The sequence below is a fragment of the Coregonus clupeaformis genome, chromosome 28 (genome assembly GCF_020615455.1).
Source record: "Coregonus clupeaformis isolate EN_2021a chromosome 28, ASM2061545v1, whole genome shotgun sequence".
Classification (NCBI taxonomy): Eukaryota; Metazoa; Chordata; class Actinopteri; order Salmoniformes; family Salmonidae; genus Coregonus; species Coregonus clupeaformis.
The window spans coordinates 22,112,584-22,127,516 of NC_059219.1; the positions used below are offsets into that span (position 1 = coordinate 22,112,584).

The window sequence follows — 14,933 nt, forward strand, 5'->3', positions numbered from 1 at the left end:
TGATGGCACACTGTGGTTTTTCACCCAGTAGATAAGGGAGTTTATCAAAATTGGGTTTGTTTTCTAATTCTTTGTGGATCGCTGTAATCTGAGGGAAATATGTGTCTCTAATATGGTCATACATTTGGCAGGAGGTTAGGAAGTGCAGCTCAGTTTCCACCTCATTTGTGGGCAGTGTGCACATAGCCTGTCTTCTCTTGAGAGCCTGGTCTGCCTACGGCGGCCTTTCTCAATAGCAAGGCTATGCTCACTGAGTCTGTACATAGTCAAAGCTTTCCTTAAGTTTGGGTCAGTCACAGTGGTCAGGTATTCTGCCACTGTACTCTCTGTTTAGGGCCAAATAGCATTCTAGTTTGCTCTGTTTTTTTGTTTGTTCTTTCCAATGTGTCAAGTAATTCTCTTTTTGTTTTCTCATGATTTGGTTGGGTCTAATTGTGTTGTTGTTGTTGTCCTGGGGCTCTGTGGGGTCTGTTTGTGTTTGAACAGAGCCCCAGGACCAGCTTGCTTAGGTGACTCTTCTCCAGGTTCATCTCTCTGTAGGTGATGGCTTTGTTATGGAAGGTTTGGGAATCCCTTATCTCTCTCATCTCATCTCCTCTTCCCAGCAGGTTTGTTGTGATTAAACAAATGGAGACACCCACAGACGCATACATACGCATGTACGTACACACACACGCGCGCAAAACACACACACACGTTTGTTTTACTATCCTTGTGGAGACCAAACAATTGATTCCCATTCAAAATCCTATTTTCCCTAACCTTAACTCTAAACCTAATCCCTAACACTAATTTTAACCCTAAACCTAACCCCTAAGCCTAAAATAACATTTTTCCATATGGGGACCGGCAAAATTTCACCACACACACAGTACACACACACATGCTCACACACACACTCCTCTCCTTTATTAACTATGTTTGTTTTAATGAGATCGACTCCAGCCGAGATGAGATGAGAACCAGGTCATACCTGTGCAACACACACACACACACACACACACACACACACGCTTAAAACTGACATCAAAGAGTCCCTGCCTTCACCCTGCCTGGTACATGGTGGGTGTTAGGGCATGTGGGGCGAAGGGTGGGGGAGACAAATATTTTATCCCCTAACACACACACAGTGTTATAGATTTTCATTGGTAGATTAGTGGTTGACTGGTGAGGGTGGATGTGCTGCTAGATGCGTTTTATATGCGTTGGCCTGGGGCACATTTGAGGGCACAGATAGAAATGTCATGTATAGAACTAATGTGATTACTCACTCTTCATGACAGTGAGGCATGTTTGTTCTACACTATATATTTCTATCTGATCGTTCTTTGACGTTGTGCTCTACTGACCGTTGCCTCCAAGCCTGGAGGTCATTTTAGCATATAGGCTTAGGCTGGACATATGAGTGTGTGTGCAATGGTGGGTGTGTCAGGGTGAGGGTGTGTCAGGGTTAGGGTATGTCAGGGTTGGGGTGTGTCAGGGTGAGGGTGTATCAGGGTGGGGGTATGGTAAACTGCAGCCACAGATCCAGACGGTCATTGATTTAATGATTTCAGAGATTCCTGCAATGCACACACATGCCATCAGGAATGACAGAGGAATTTTAAGGATGACAGAGATGTGTGTGCGTGTGTCTAGACAGACAGATGGTGTCTCAAGTGTATACAGTTGAGCTAATGATCTCAGAGGGAGTGAAGGAGAAAGGTACACTACATGACCAAAAGTATGTGGACACCTGCTCGTCGAACATCTCATTCCAAAATCATGGGAATTAATATGGAGTTGGTCCCCCCTTTGCTGCTATAACAGCCTCCACTCTTCTGGGAAGGCTTTCCACTAGATGTTGGAACATTGCTGCGGGGACTTGCTTCCATTCAGCCACGAGCATTAGTGAGGTCAGGCACTCATGTTGGGCGACTAGGCCTGGCTAGCAGTCAGGGTGTTCCAATTCATCCCAAAGGTGTTCGATGGGGTTGAGGCCAGGGCTCTGTGCAGGCCAGTCAAGTTCTTCCACACCGATCTTGACAAACCATTTCTGTATGGACCTTGCTTTGTGCACGGGGGCATTGTCATGCTGGAACAGGAAATGGCCTTCCCTAAACTGTTGCTACAAAGTTGGAAGCACAGAATCGTCTAGAATGTCATTGTATGCTGTAGCATTAAGATTTCCCTTCACTGGATCTAAGGGGCCTAGCCCAGACCAAGGAAAACAGCCCCAGACCATTATTCCTCCTCCACCAAACTTTTCGGTTGGCACTATGCATTCGGGCAGGTAGCGTTCTGCTCACATCCGCCAAACCCAGATTCGTCCGTCGGACTGCCAGATGGTGAAGCGTGATTCATCACTCCAGAGAACGCATTTCCACTGCTCCAGAGTCCAACGGTGGCGAGCTTTACACCTCTCCAGCCAACGCTTGGCATTGCGCATGGTGATCTTAGGCTTGTGTGCGGCTGCTCGGCCATGGAAACCCATTTCATGAAGCTCCCGATGAACAGTTCTTGTGCTGACGTTGCTTCCAGAGGCAGTTTGCAACCGAGGACAGGCGATCTTTATGCGCTTCAGCACTCAGCGGCACCGTTCTGTGAGCTTGTGTGGCCTACCACTTCACGGCTGAGCCGTTGTTGCTCCTAGACGTTTCCACTTCACAATAACAGCACTAGCAGGGCAGAAATTTGACTAACTGACTTGTTGGAAAGGTGGAATCCTATGGCGGTGCCTGTGTGCTTGATTTTATACACCTGTCCGCAACGGGTATAGCTGAAATAGCCGAATCCACTCATTTGAAGGGGTGTCTACATACTTTTGCATATACAGTGTCGATGGATGGAGAGATGGATAGTTAGATAATCTTGTGTCTCTGTCTGATGTTGTGAGGTTAGTGCTGTGTTAGGATGTTTTCATGATGTAGTGGCTTACTGTATCCCATGTGTGTCACACACCGCACCCTTCACTGCTGGCTGGCAGTGTGTTATCGCCGTGTCCAGTACGGGATGGTGTGGGGGGGGGGTTAGAAGGGGGGGTCCCGCTCGCCCGAGGGCGTCACCGCGGCAACACAATGGGCAGGGAAACTGGCCTGAGGCAGAGAGAGCAAGGTGTTTCCTGTGACCTGGCTTACTGCTGTGTCAGCATGCACAGACACGCACGTACTGATACACATAAACACACACACTGATACCCAAACCATACACTGATACACACACCATGCATACACACATGCGCATGCACACACACACACACACACACACAAACCATACACAGATAGATGCACACACACACACACACACACACACAAACCATACACAGATAGATACACACACACACACACACACATACTGTATTCTACATACATTTATGCATATTTACCATACACACATAAATCAAACACTAACATATCCACACAACACATAATTCATTGATACATTCACACACATACAGTAGGTCCTACACGGATGGATGCACACAAAACACAGCCATACCATCGGACCAGGCAGGTATTTGTGTTGCTATGGAATGTGGCCAGTTCTCCCAGTCTGCTGGCCTTTTCACCTCCCATCACACTCAGCCAGCCAGTCTGCCTTGGCCAATCATTACAGCCGCTGGCCCAGATCTGTCACTGCAGCCCACCAATCACACCACAGGACACAACCACATGACGACCACTGCTGTTAATTAGGGTGTGGATAGTCTGAGGACACTGATGGGGAGGTGTGTGTGTGTGTGTGTGTGTGTGTGTGTGTGTGTGTGTGTGTGTGACTGTGACTGTGACTGTGACTGCTATTCCTATATTTAGCTGGTACTGTGGATTTAAAGTTGACCTCTGTATTGCACCTCTCATTATGTCATTTTAGCCACAGGAGAGATGGCTTTGATAAATTATGGATGAGCTTCTGCGCGCGGTGTGTTTGTGTGTGTGTCTGCTTCTGCATCTGTGTGGATATGTGTGTGTGTTGATGTATTTTGCTTGAAATTAAGGAAAGCAGTATTCATGTTTGGCTGTTAAATTCATCTTTAATTCATGCTTTATTAAGGCACTATCTTAGTGCTGAGTGCTAAGGAGAGGTGCAGTGACTGCAGTATTCCTCTACTCCTCATAAATATTAGATTAAAAGGAGGCGTAGTTTATTTATGAAGGGTGCTATTTTAGCACACACACTTACGTTCTCATGCATACTCTTGCAGCTTAAGGATTGGGCTTCTCACTGTCAATGTGTAGGTGTGTTCATGTGTTGGTACAATACTGGAATAATAACATCACAACAACACAACATACTTACTCCAACCCAACTGTACCAATCTCAAGATAAGGAAGCTAGCATGTCGCTATGTGAGCAACATTGGACTAGAAGTGACTAGCGAGACAATTACAAGTTATTTGTTTATGCCTGGCCACCTAAAGTGTGTGTGTGTGTGTGTGTGTCTGGCTCAGTTGGTGGAACATGGCACTTGCAACGCCAGGATTGTGGGTTTGATTCCCACGGGGGACCAGTACAAACAAATATGAAAATGTATGCACTCATTACTGTAAGTCGTTCTGGATAAGAGCGTCTGCTAAATGACTAAAATGTTAAAGATAATTGAGTGTGTGTGTAGGTCCAGTGCTGACCTTTGCCCTCTGTGCTCTACAGGCCCTGCCAGCCCAGCCCAGCCAACCCTGAGGAGTGTGTGATGGAGAAGATGAAGAGGTTTAAGCGGCGTCTGTCCCTGACTCTGCGCTCCAGCCACACCATAGACGAGTCTCTGTCTGAACTGGCCGAACAGATGACCATCGAGGACGGCGGCAACAAGGACAACGGTCAGTAGGTGTGTGTGTGTGTGAGTGAGTATTATAGATTGTATTAGTAAACAAACAGAGCGCACACACACTCCAGAGCTCTGTGCCAGTCCCAGTGATTAGAGACTGATAATGTTACTATTTTGAAGTGAGTCTTGACTGAATGCCAGTAGAGAAGGATACAGCCAGCCAGTGGACACACATTAGGGCCCTTTGGTCGCCCCGAGGATACAGTTGAAATGTTTGATGTAGCTGGCAGCCAACAGTATCCTTTCTTGCCTTCTGAAGTGATTTTAATATGATGGCTAATGAGAGTTTGGTGTGCCAATGGCCTGAGGGAGACCGAGAGAACGGGTGAGAGACACATAGAGGAAGAAAGAGAGGGAAATTGACACACAGTGAAAGCGAGAGAGAGCAGCAGTGTGAATGATCGTGTCCTAGAGAGGAGCTCTATGTCCTTATGTAACAACAGAAGCAGCCTGGTGGGATGAAACACCTACTGGGGCACACACACACAACGCAGGGAGACGGCAGGTGATGCTGCCACAATGTTTGTGGAAAAGACATCACACAGAGAAGGAAAACACTCACACATAAACAGACGTTTTTAGCTGTTGAAGTATGAAGCTAAAATCCTCTGACCTACTTTAGGTTGCATAAGTGTTCTTTTCTACCCTTTTTATATAAAACATAACGAAACAAGGAAGCACTTTGTTTACTGAATTCTGCTCAACAGAAGACAGAACCGTATATGAACTACTTGTACAAATGACTGATTGATTGATTGGTAGATTGCGTGATGAATCGGATAGATGGATCGATAGATGGGCTGATTGATTGACATATTGGCTAATTGATTGACATATTGTTTCTCCTTGCAGAGCCGATCGTGCGTAATGGGCGACCACCCTCCTCCCACAGCATGCACTCGTTCCTGCACCAGTACACTGGCTCCTTCAAGAAGCCCCCCCTCCGCAGGCCACACAGTGTCATCGGAGGAAGCCTGGGATCCTTCATGACCTTCCCCAGCAATGGCAGCCGCCTCGGTGAGTTACACAGAGAGAGAAACAAACACACACAGACTCAGAGATGCATGTATACACTAACGGCACACATGCTTGCACACACACACTCATACAGTGGGGAAAAAAGTATTTAGTCAGCCACCAATTGTGCAAGTTCTCCCACTTAAAAAGATGAGAGAGGCCTGTAATTTTCATCATAGGTACACGTCAACTATGACAGACAAAATGAGAAAAGAAAATCCAGAAAATCACATTGTAGGATTTTTTATGAATTTATTTGCAAATTATGGTGGAAAATAAGTATTTGGTCAATAACAAAAGTTTCTCAATTCTTTGTTATATACCCTTTGTTGGCAATTACACAGGTCAAACATTTTCTGTAAGTCTTCACAAGGTTTTCACACACTGTTGCTGGTATTTTGGCCCATTCCTCCATGCAGATCTCCTCTAGAGCACTGATGTTTTGGGGCTGTCGCTGGGCAACACGGACTTTCAACTCCCTCCAAAGATTTTCTATGGGGTTGAGATCTGGAGACTGGCTAGGCCACTCCAGGACCTTGAAATGCTTCTTACGAAGCCACTCCTTCGTTGCCCGGGCGGTGTGTTTGGGATCATTGTCATGCTGAAAGACCCAGCCACGTTTCATCTTCAATGCCCTTGCTGATGGAAGGGCAAAATCTCACGATACATGGCCCCATTCATTCTTTCCTTTACATGGATCAGTCGTCCTGGTCCCTTTGCAGAAAAACAGCCCCAAAGCATTATGTTTCCACCCCCATGCTTCACAGTAGGTATGGTGTTCTTTGGATGCAACTCAGCATTCTTTGTCCTCCAAACACGACGAGTTGAGTTTTTACCAAAAAGTTATATTTTGGTTTCATCTGACCATATTACATTCTCCCAATCCTCTTCTGGATCATCCAAATGCACTCTAGCAAACTTCAGACGGGCCTGAACATGTACTGGCTTAAGCAGGGGGACACGTCTGGCACTGCAGGATTTGAGTCCCTGGCGGCGTAGTGTGTTACTGATGGTAGGCTTTGTTACTTTGGTCCCAGCTCTCTGCAGGTCATTCACTAGGTCCCCCCGTGTGGTTCTGGGATTTTGTGATCATTTTGACCCCACGGGGTGAGATCTTGCGTGGAGCCCCAGATCGAGGGAGATTATCAGTGGTCTTGTATGTCTTCCATTTCCTAATAATTGCTCCCACAGTTGATTTCTTCAAACCAAGCTGTTTACCTATTGCAGATTCAGTCTTCCCAGCCTGGTGCAGGTCTACAATTTTGTTTCTGGTGTCCTTTGACAGCTCTTTGGTCTTGGCCATAGTGGAGTTTGGAGTGTGACTGTTTGAGGTTGTGGACAGGTGTCTTTTATACTGATAACAAGTTCAAACAGGTGCCATTAATACAGGTAACGAGTGGAGGACAGAGGAGCCTCTTAAAGAAGAAGTTACAGGTCTGTGAGAGCCAGAAATCTTGCTTGTTTGTAGGTGACCAAATACTTATTTTCCACCATAATTTGCAAATAAAGTCATTAAAAATCCTACAATGTGATTTTTTTTTCTCAATTTGTCTGTCATAGTTGACGTGTACCTATGATGAAAATTACAGGTCTCGCTCATCTTTTTAAGTGGGAGAACTTGCACAATTGGTGGCTGACTAAATACTTTTTTTCCCTACTGTATGCACGCACACACACTCATTCAAAGATGCAGGCATTTTCACTAATGACACACCCACTAGCAGCACCACTATAAGCAGCCTGTTCTCGTTCATGGCCATGCCACCCGGTCGCCACCCAGCTGCCAGGGTGAGTTGCCGTGGAGACAGGCATTCTCGCACCAGGAAGTGACTGAGAAAGAGCAGATGGCGACAGGGGACAAACAGGAAGTGTGTCATAGACCCTGAGTGTTCCGTCCTGACACGGTCATGGTGTGACATTTCATCCCACACAACACCAGACTCGTCTGTCTCGCCATCTTTATCTCTAACCTTCCTCTCAATTAAGTATTGTTGTATGAGTCAACCTTTCTCATTCTACACTGTGTGTTTGTGCAGGTTTATATTTGCTTCTAAAAGTTAGATGTTTGTGTGCGTATGTGATTCATACATTTGTGTGTATCTGAGGACAAACGTCTCCCCTGCATGTTCTCTGAGCCATCACCATGACGATAGCTGTTCCTTGCTGTTCTCTGGTCTCCAGGGTGAGCCAACTATTATGGTCTGCGGTCTTGTCGATACGTTTTGATTAAGCGCTTCTCCTCAGACTGAACTCTGTCCCAGTTAGAGTTACATGGGTTTGGGGATATTGGGGGGAACAGACAACCAGGCAAGTCTATCTGGGACAAGATGAAACTAGATTAGAACACACTGTCACACTATGTTATATGCCTGTTTAGCTCAAAGAACAGAGTGGGAGAGAAGAAATAGGGCCAAAGAGAGGGAAGAGAGTAGAGTTGGAAAGAACAGAGGGGTATTTGGTAGACAGAGAATAAGATAGACGGATAGAGAGAGAAGCAGAAAGGAGGGAGAGGGAGGTGAAGATGACAGTAGTACAGTGTGCTGGATGATATGATGACAGGCTGCTGGGTTGGAGGTGTTGACACAATGATGACAGAGAGAATATGTGCCAGCACACTCAGATACAGCTACTCATTAACACTGTGTGTTTGTGTGAATGCATGTACAGTGCTATGAAAAAGTATTTGCCCCCTTTCTAATTTTCTCTACTTTTGCATATTTGTGATACTGAATGTTATCAGATCTTCAACCAAAACCTAATATTAGATAAAGGGAACATAAGTGAACAAATAACACAACAACTACATATTTATTTAATAAACAATGTTATGCAAAACCCAATTCCCCTGTGTGAAAAAGAAATTGCCCCCTTACACTCAATAACTGGTTGTGCCACCTTAAGCTGCAATGACTCCAACCAAATGCTTCCTGTAGTTGTTGATCAGTCTCTCACGTCGCTGTGGAGGAATTTTGGCCCACTCTTCCATGCAGAACTGCTTTAACTTTGTGTGTGTTCGTTAGTTCACCCCCCCACTACGCACCGTGATCTAGACCAGAGGCTGTAGTTTTAGTTTTATGACTCTGGAGGAAGCAGTTGGTTAAATTGTTTAATCTTTGGCCTGTGGGGTGAGAGGGGGAAGGGGTGAGAGAAGGGGAGAGGGAGAGAGAGACTGCAGGATGATGAAAGAAGGGAACTTGAGAGAAGAAGAGAGGTTGTAGGGTCGGGACCAGGCCATAAACTGTAACTGTTGACAGAATGAGAGAGAGCACTCCTTCTGTCTCTAACTAATTCTCTCCCATTCTTACTAAAAACAGCAGACTAGTGACTCAATTTGACACAAGCTATAGCAATTCCTTACCATGTTTATCTCATAGAAGATTATGAGTGTCATTTGCCAGACAAAATGTTGAAATTGAGCATGTTCAGCTTCTAAACTCTAACTCTTCCTCCCTCTTTCTCCTCTTCCACTCTTCCTCCCAAGACATCGTCCATGAGAACCTGAAGATGGGCTCAGACGGGGAGAGTGACCAGGCGTCTGGGACGTCGTCAGACGAGGTGCAGTCGCCCAGCGGGGTGTGTCTGAGGAATAGAGTGCAACGACGCATCTCCATGGAGGTACACAAACACACACTCTTCACTCTATGACGGAGTACTCCCCAACCCCCACCACCAATCCCTGTCTCTCGATAAAGGAACTACACCTCTCCCTGCTCCCCATCTCTGTCCTCTTCTCTTTCTCTGTTGGTGTTGTGGGTAGGAGAGGAGAGAGATAAGCAGGGAACACTCTACGAGGCTTTCACTGTCTGACTCTGAATACTGATATGAATCCTGTTGCCCAAGGACCAGAGAGAGGAGGAGGGTAGAGAGATGGAGGGAAAGAGCGGGGGAGAGATGTGGAGGGAAAGGGAGTTATGGAGGTAGTGGGATAGAGAAAGGAAGAAAGAGGGATGGAGAAAGAGGAGGGTTGATGGCAGGCAGGGTGGAAAGTATGAGCTGGTTCAGGCCACTAACAGTTAAACAGACTGACTGACTGACTAATGGAATGTTGTCATGCGACAGTAATCTGTGACACGCTTGGCCTCTGACTGTTGAGATTCCAGACGATCCCCCGCCACATAGCTGGTCAACAATCCTGAGAGGAACCTCGGACAGGGAGTGGGATGGAGACAGGGAGAGAGACTGCTCCACTTAGCTCAGCAAGAACCTGGGATTTAAAGAGGGACTGCCTTTAAAAAGTAAGGAATCCCTTTTGAAAACGTACTGATGTGGCATCAGTATGAGTCAGAAACAGTTATTCTAGTGTCAAAATTTACTACAAAGTGTAAAAAGGATCATTCTGGTCATAAAGTCAGTCTCGTCCAAAACGGAGTTTGGAACATCTGTGCGTCACAACGGGTAAATGGAGGTTGAGTTTTAATTTGAAGATGAGCATTTGACCACTAACATGGGGTGAACAGCTGCGGTGATTGCTCTCTATCCAATACCACAGACAGTGAGACAGACCTGCCCAGCAGCTCCACACATTGCACAATTAAAACATCCTCCGCAGCAACTTTAATTACAGATTTCTTGAGTTATCTTAGATTCATTCTGGAGATTTTGAGGAAGTGAAATAGGCTTCCTCGTCTACAGTGTCTCATGGGGGACAAACATCTCCAATACTGATCTCTTGTTTTTCTAATGAGCGACAGAAAAACACAAGTGCCAATCGGCGTGTTCTCAGTCGCTCTTTAAGACTGGGGATGTTTTTCCTTTCCTCTCTGTGTGACTCGTTTTTGCTTTTTTCTGTATGTGTAAGCTGTGTTCTTTTTGCTATTTTCTATGTGTGTGAATGCTGTGAAGTTTGACTTTAGTTCCTGGTGTCCCATGGACTATTAGAATTTATACTATGGATAATATATTTAGTGCAGGTTAATGCTAGTCTCACTGGTTCTGTTGACTGAGTTCTTCTAGAATCACTGGTAGGAATGCTGTTTCCTCAGCCTGGTGACACTCTGCCACCTGGTGGTCAGTCTGGAGAAGTGTAAGCAGTACTTGACTACCTGTATATCAGTATTATGGTATTACACACACACGGATTGACCTATTTCTCCTCGATGCCAAGTGTTTATTTTAGCAGTCTAAGCAGAGGCACAAGAGGTGCTTGAGCTTTAGATGGTAATCATCAGACATATCTGAATAATCACACACACACACACACGTCATCTCAGTTACTACATCTAACCAGATTCACACACACACACTCATGTGGGTACATGTCATTCTGCCCATTTGTTCCCTTTGAAGCCAAGTGTTTGGGGTTAGTAGGCTGTAACAATACACTGATTCATATCACTATCTATAGAGAGAACATCTCTTTTGATCTGTTTCTATGGGGGGAGAGATCGCAGGCGGTATACACGTGTGTTACATGATATCTATGGTGGGTGTGTTTTTGTGTCAATAGTGTGTGAAAATGCTTGTTTGCTTACCTATGTTGTGTTTGTCTGTTTTTGTCCGTTTTGTGTTGAGTGTGTGTAGGCATGTATTTGATGTGCATCTGCGATGCCATGTTTTCTCTTCTTCAATAACGATTGTTTTCATGTCTGGATTATTTTTGTATAAGCACCTCTATTCTTCTGTCTCTCTTGACTGGGTGAGGAGGAGTGGGAGGAGAGGAGAGAGTCATTTCTAGGACAAAGTGTGTGGGTGTAGTCATGGAGCTTTCTGCTGTCTACATGTCTCTCACACACACACACACACACACACACACACACACACACACACACACACACACACACACAGACAGACGCAGTATTCGATAGGACTCATGATATATGTGTATGTTGCATCTCTAACTCAATTTGGTGTGTGTGTGTAGGACCTGAACAAGCGTCTGTCTCTGCCTGCTGACATCCGTATCCCTGACGGTTACCTGGAGAAGCTGCAGCTGAGCAGCCCTACCTTCGACCAGCCCCTGAGCCGACTCTCCCGCAGGGCCTCACTGGTACGTGTGTGAGAGAGAGAGAGAGAGAGAGAGAGAGAGAGAGAGATTGAAGGAATATAACATTATTGCCCTAAAGTGTTCAGGTACCGCCCTCCTGTCTGGTTGTCTCCATGGCAACAGGCATGAGGTTGAATTGGACTGTCTGTATGTAATCTTGTGTAGTGAATGAAGGTATCCTGTACAGACTTCATTCAACACAGAGAAAAAGACGTAAACAACACGAAAGATGATCTCTCTGTCTTTATTTCTGTTTTTCAGTCGGAGATTGGTTTTGGGAAGCTGGAGACCTACATCAAACTGGACAAACTGGGAGAGGTCAGAGAACACACACAAACATACTCCTATAAACTCAGAAAACAACATGTTTTTCACAAGAGGTTCCCAAACGTTATTTCGTTTTGACTCCGGTCATAACCAGTTAGTCTTTCTATAGGGGACCTATGCTACAGTGTTTAAGGGGCGCAGTAAGCTGACTGACAACCTGGTGGCGCTAAAGGAGATCAGGCTGGAGCACGAGGAGGGAGCACCCTGCACCGCCATCAGAGAAGGTGAATCTATACCTCACTACCTTTCCTCCTCTATCACTTCATCTTCCTCTCCCTCATCCTCCCATTACTGATTTCAATGCTAACTTCAATTTTTTCTCACTCTTCACTCTCTTTCTCATTCACTATTGTTCCTCCTCTTTGTCAATATATTACCCCTTTCCTTCTCTCTCTCCAGTGTCATTACTGAAGGACCTGAAACATGCCAACATCGTGACCTTACACGACATCGTCCACACAGACAAGAGCCTGACGCTGGTCTTCGAGTACCTGGTGAGAATCACTAACTTCCTCACTCTGCTCACACTGCATGCTGGTCTTTGTAGTCAAATATCTGCCCCAATTCTCGGAGGTGTTTGTTGTCCTAAGTAGGCTGTTGTACATGTACTTCCTGTCTGACTGACTGTTGACCTCACTTCCTGTGTAGGATAAGGACCTGAAGCAGTACATGGACGACTGTGGGAACATCATGAGCATGCACAACGTCAAGGTGAGTATGACCAAGACTAATGGCCTAGCACTCACTGTACTGTAAGTCACTTTAGATAAAAAACCCTGCATAATAGTGGTTAACATTGCATGTGTTGTTTGTACGGTTCTAGATCTTCTTGTTCCAGATCTTGCGGGGGCTGGCGTACTGCCACAAGCGGAAGGTTCTCCACAGAGACTTAAAGCCCCAGAACCTGCTCATCAACGAGAGAGGGGAACTCAAACTGGCCGACTTTGGTCTGGCGCGGGCTAAGTCTGTCCCCACTAAGACGTACTCCAACGAGGTGGTGACTCTGTGGTACCGGCCACCTGACGTCCTGCTAGGCTCCTCCGAGTACTCCACACAGATTGACATGTGGTAAGAACACTACATCCTAACAAGCTACACCAAGGGGATTCAAATCCTACACTGGAGGTCCGGAGTACTGCTGGTTTTCTGTTCAACCTGATAATTCATTGCACCCACCTGGTGTCCCAGGTCTAAATCAGTCCCTGATTAAAAACTGCAGTGGAACTGGCTTCGAGGTCCAGATTTGAGGGCCCTACACCCTTACACCCTAGGAACTACAACCACTTCATTCAGTGTATTTTACACATAAACTTTTAGTAAGAGCTATACATCATAAACCCTTCATCCTATTTCCTAGGATATATTCTCGGTGTGTGTGTGTGTGTGTGTGTGTGTGTGTGTGTGTGTGTGTGTATGCGTATCTGTGAACAAGCTGTGTGCATGTGTGTAATGCTCTCTCTCTATTTCTCTCTCTCTGTGTGTGTGTAGGGGTGTGGGGTGTATATTTTATGAGATGGCTGCAGGTCGGCCCCTGTTTCCTGGCTCCACCGTAGAGGACGAGCTCCACCTCATATTCAGACTGCTGGGTGAGTACAGAGTACACCCTGATTGGATTTTACAGCCTAACTAACCCACTGACCTAGCGCCACCTAGTGTCTGCTACAGGGACAAACACACACTAACACACAACCACAGAACTCTCTAAATAAGCAGGAAATTCCTCAGACATGGTGATGATGATGGGGACATTACTTGAGCGTTAACTAAACGTTGATAGAGTGTTATCTAAAGACTGGCCCCTCTCTCTCTTATTTATTCAGGCACGCCATCAGAGGACAACTGGCCAGGGATCTCTGGCGTCGACGAGTTCAAATCCTACAACTTCCCCAAATACAAACCTCAGCCCTTCATCAACCACGTACCCAGGTACCGTGTGTTAGTGCGCGCGCGCGTCAATGAGTGTGTGAGTGTGCACGTTTCTGTGTGGGTGTGTGAATGCGTATCCGTGAGTGTGTTTAGTCAGTGCAGGAGGCAGGAAATCCTGTGGAACTTTAGTGAAGCAACTCTCCTTCCTTCCTCTGACCCACCAAGTTCCTATCAGTCACCACCAACTGATAGTAAACCCTGTGATTCCTGAGCTCTCTCTAACTCTAACTCTCTCTCCCTCCCCTCTCTCTCTATCTCTCTCCTTTTCAGGTTGGACACAGAAGGCATTGAACTGCTGTTATCATTTCTGAAAGTGAGTTTCTCTGTCTACATTTTTAACACACACTGTGTAACCTACACAGTTATACTCTGAACCACTGGCATGCAGTACTTATAATGAACAACAGGGGGCACAGTAGTCACTTCTGCCTTACTGATTCTGTTTCGTTGTTGCTGTACTGTCAGTGTGTTAACTGTTGGTCTCCCTCCTCTCCAGTATGAGTCCAAGAAGAGGATCTCAGCAGATGAAGCTATGAAGCAGGCCTACTTCAAGAGCCTGGGGACACAGGTCCACACACTGCATGAGAGTGAGTCTCTAAACCTGGGGATGATCAGTACTGGTCTAGTCCTCTGAATGGCCAGGAGATACACTCACACATAATTACAATCCTCTCTCTCGCTCTCGCTCAGGTATATCAATATTCACTCTGAAGGATATCCAACTGCAGAGAGACCCTGGCTATCGGAACTCCTCACACCTAGAGTCAGGTGTGTAAAACACGAACACACACACACGCTCCTCTTCTTACCTGGAGCTTCATAACTGTTATGACATACATAGAACCCTCTCTCTCTCTCTCTCCCCCTCCCTCCTTCTCT

At 46.0% G+C, this 14,933-nt stretch overlaps 1 protein-coding gene across 2 annotated transcripts in view; it reads left to right on the forward strand.

The window, feature by feature from the left end:
• The window catches only part of LOC121559138 (cyclin-dependent kinase 17-like), a 44,744-nt gene that overhangs the window by 27,996 nt on the left and 1,815 nt on the right, over positions 1-14,933 (forward strand). Inside the window, exons 2-15 of one of the 2 annotated variants that reach the window (XM_041872451.2) lie at positions 4,627-4,793; positions 5,654-5,818; positions 9,300-9,433; positions 11,679-11,804; positions 12,063-12,119; positions 12,238-12,352; positions 12,528-12,622; positions 12,777-12,839; positions 12,952-13,196; positions 13,617-13,714; positions 13,949-14,054; positions 14,325-14,367; positions 14,551-14,641; positions 14,745-14,822. In XM_041872451.2, coding sequence (XP_041728385.1) covers positions 4,667-4,793; positions 5,654-5,818; positions 9,300-9,433; positions 11,679-11,804; positions 12,063-12,119; positions 12,238-12,352; positions 12,528-12,622; positions 12,777-12,839; positions 12,952-13,196; positions 13,617-13,714; positions 13,949-14,054; positions 14,325-14,367; positions 14,551-14,641; positions 14,745-14,822 — 1,543 coding nt within the window. In that variant the 5' untranslated portion in view covers positions 4,627-4,666. Of the gene's footprint in view, positions 1-4,626; positions 4,802-5,653; positions 5,819-9,299; positions 9,434-11,678; positions 11,805-12,062; positions 12,120-12,237; positions 12,353-12,527; positions 12,623-12,776; positions 12,840-12,951; positions 13,197-13,616; positions 13,715-13,948; positions 14,055-14,324; positions 14,368-14,550; positions 14,642-14,744; positions 14,823-14,933 lie in introns of those variants that run through there. The other variant, XM_041872453.2, reaches the window with a different exon arrangement.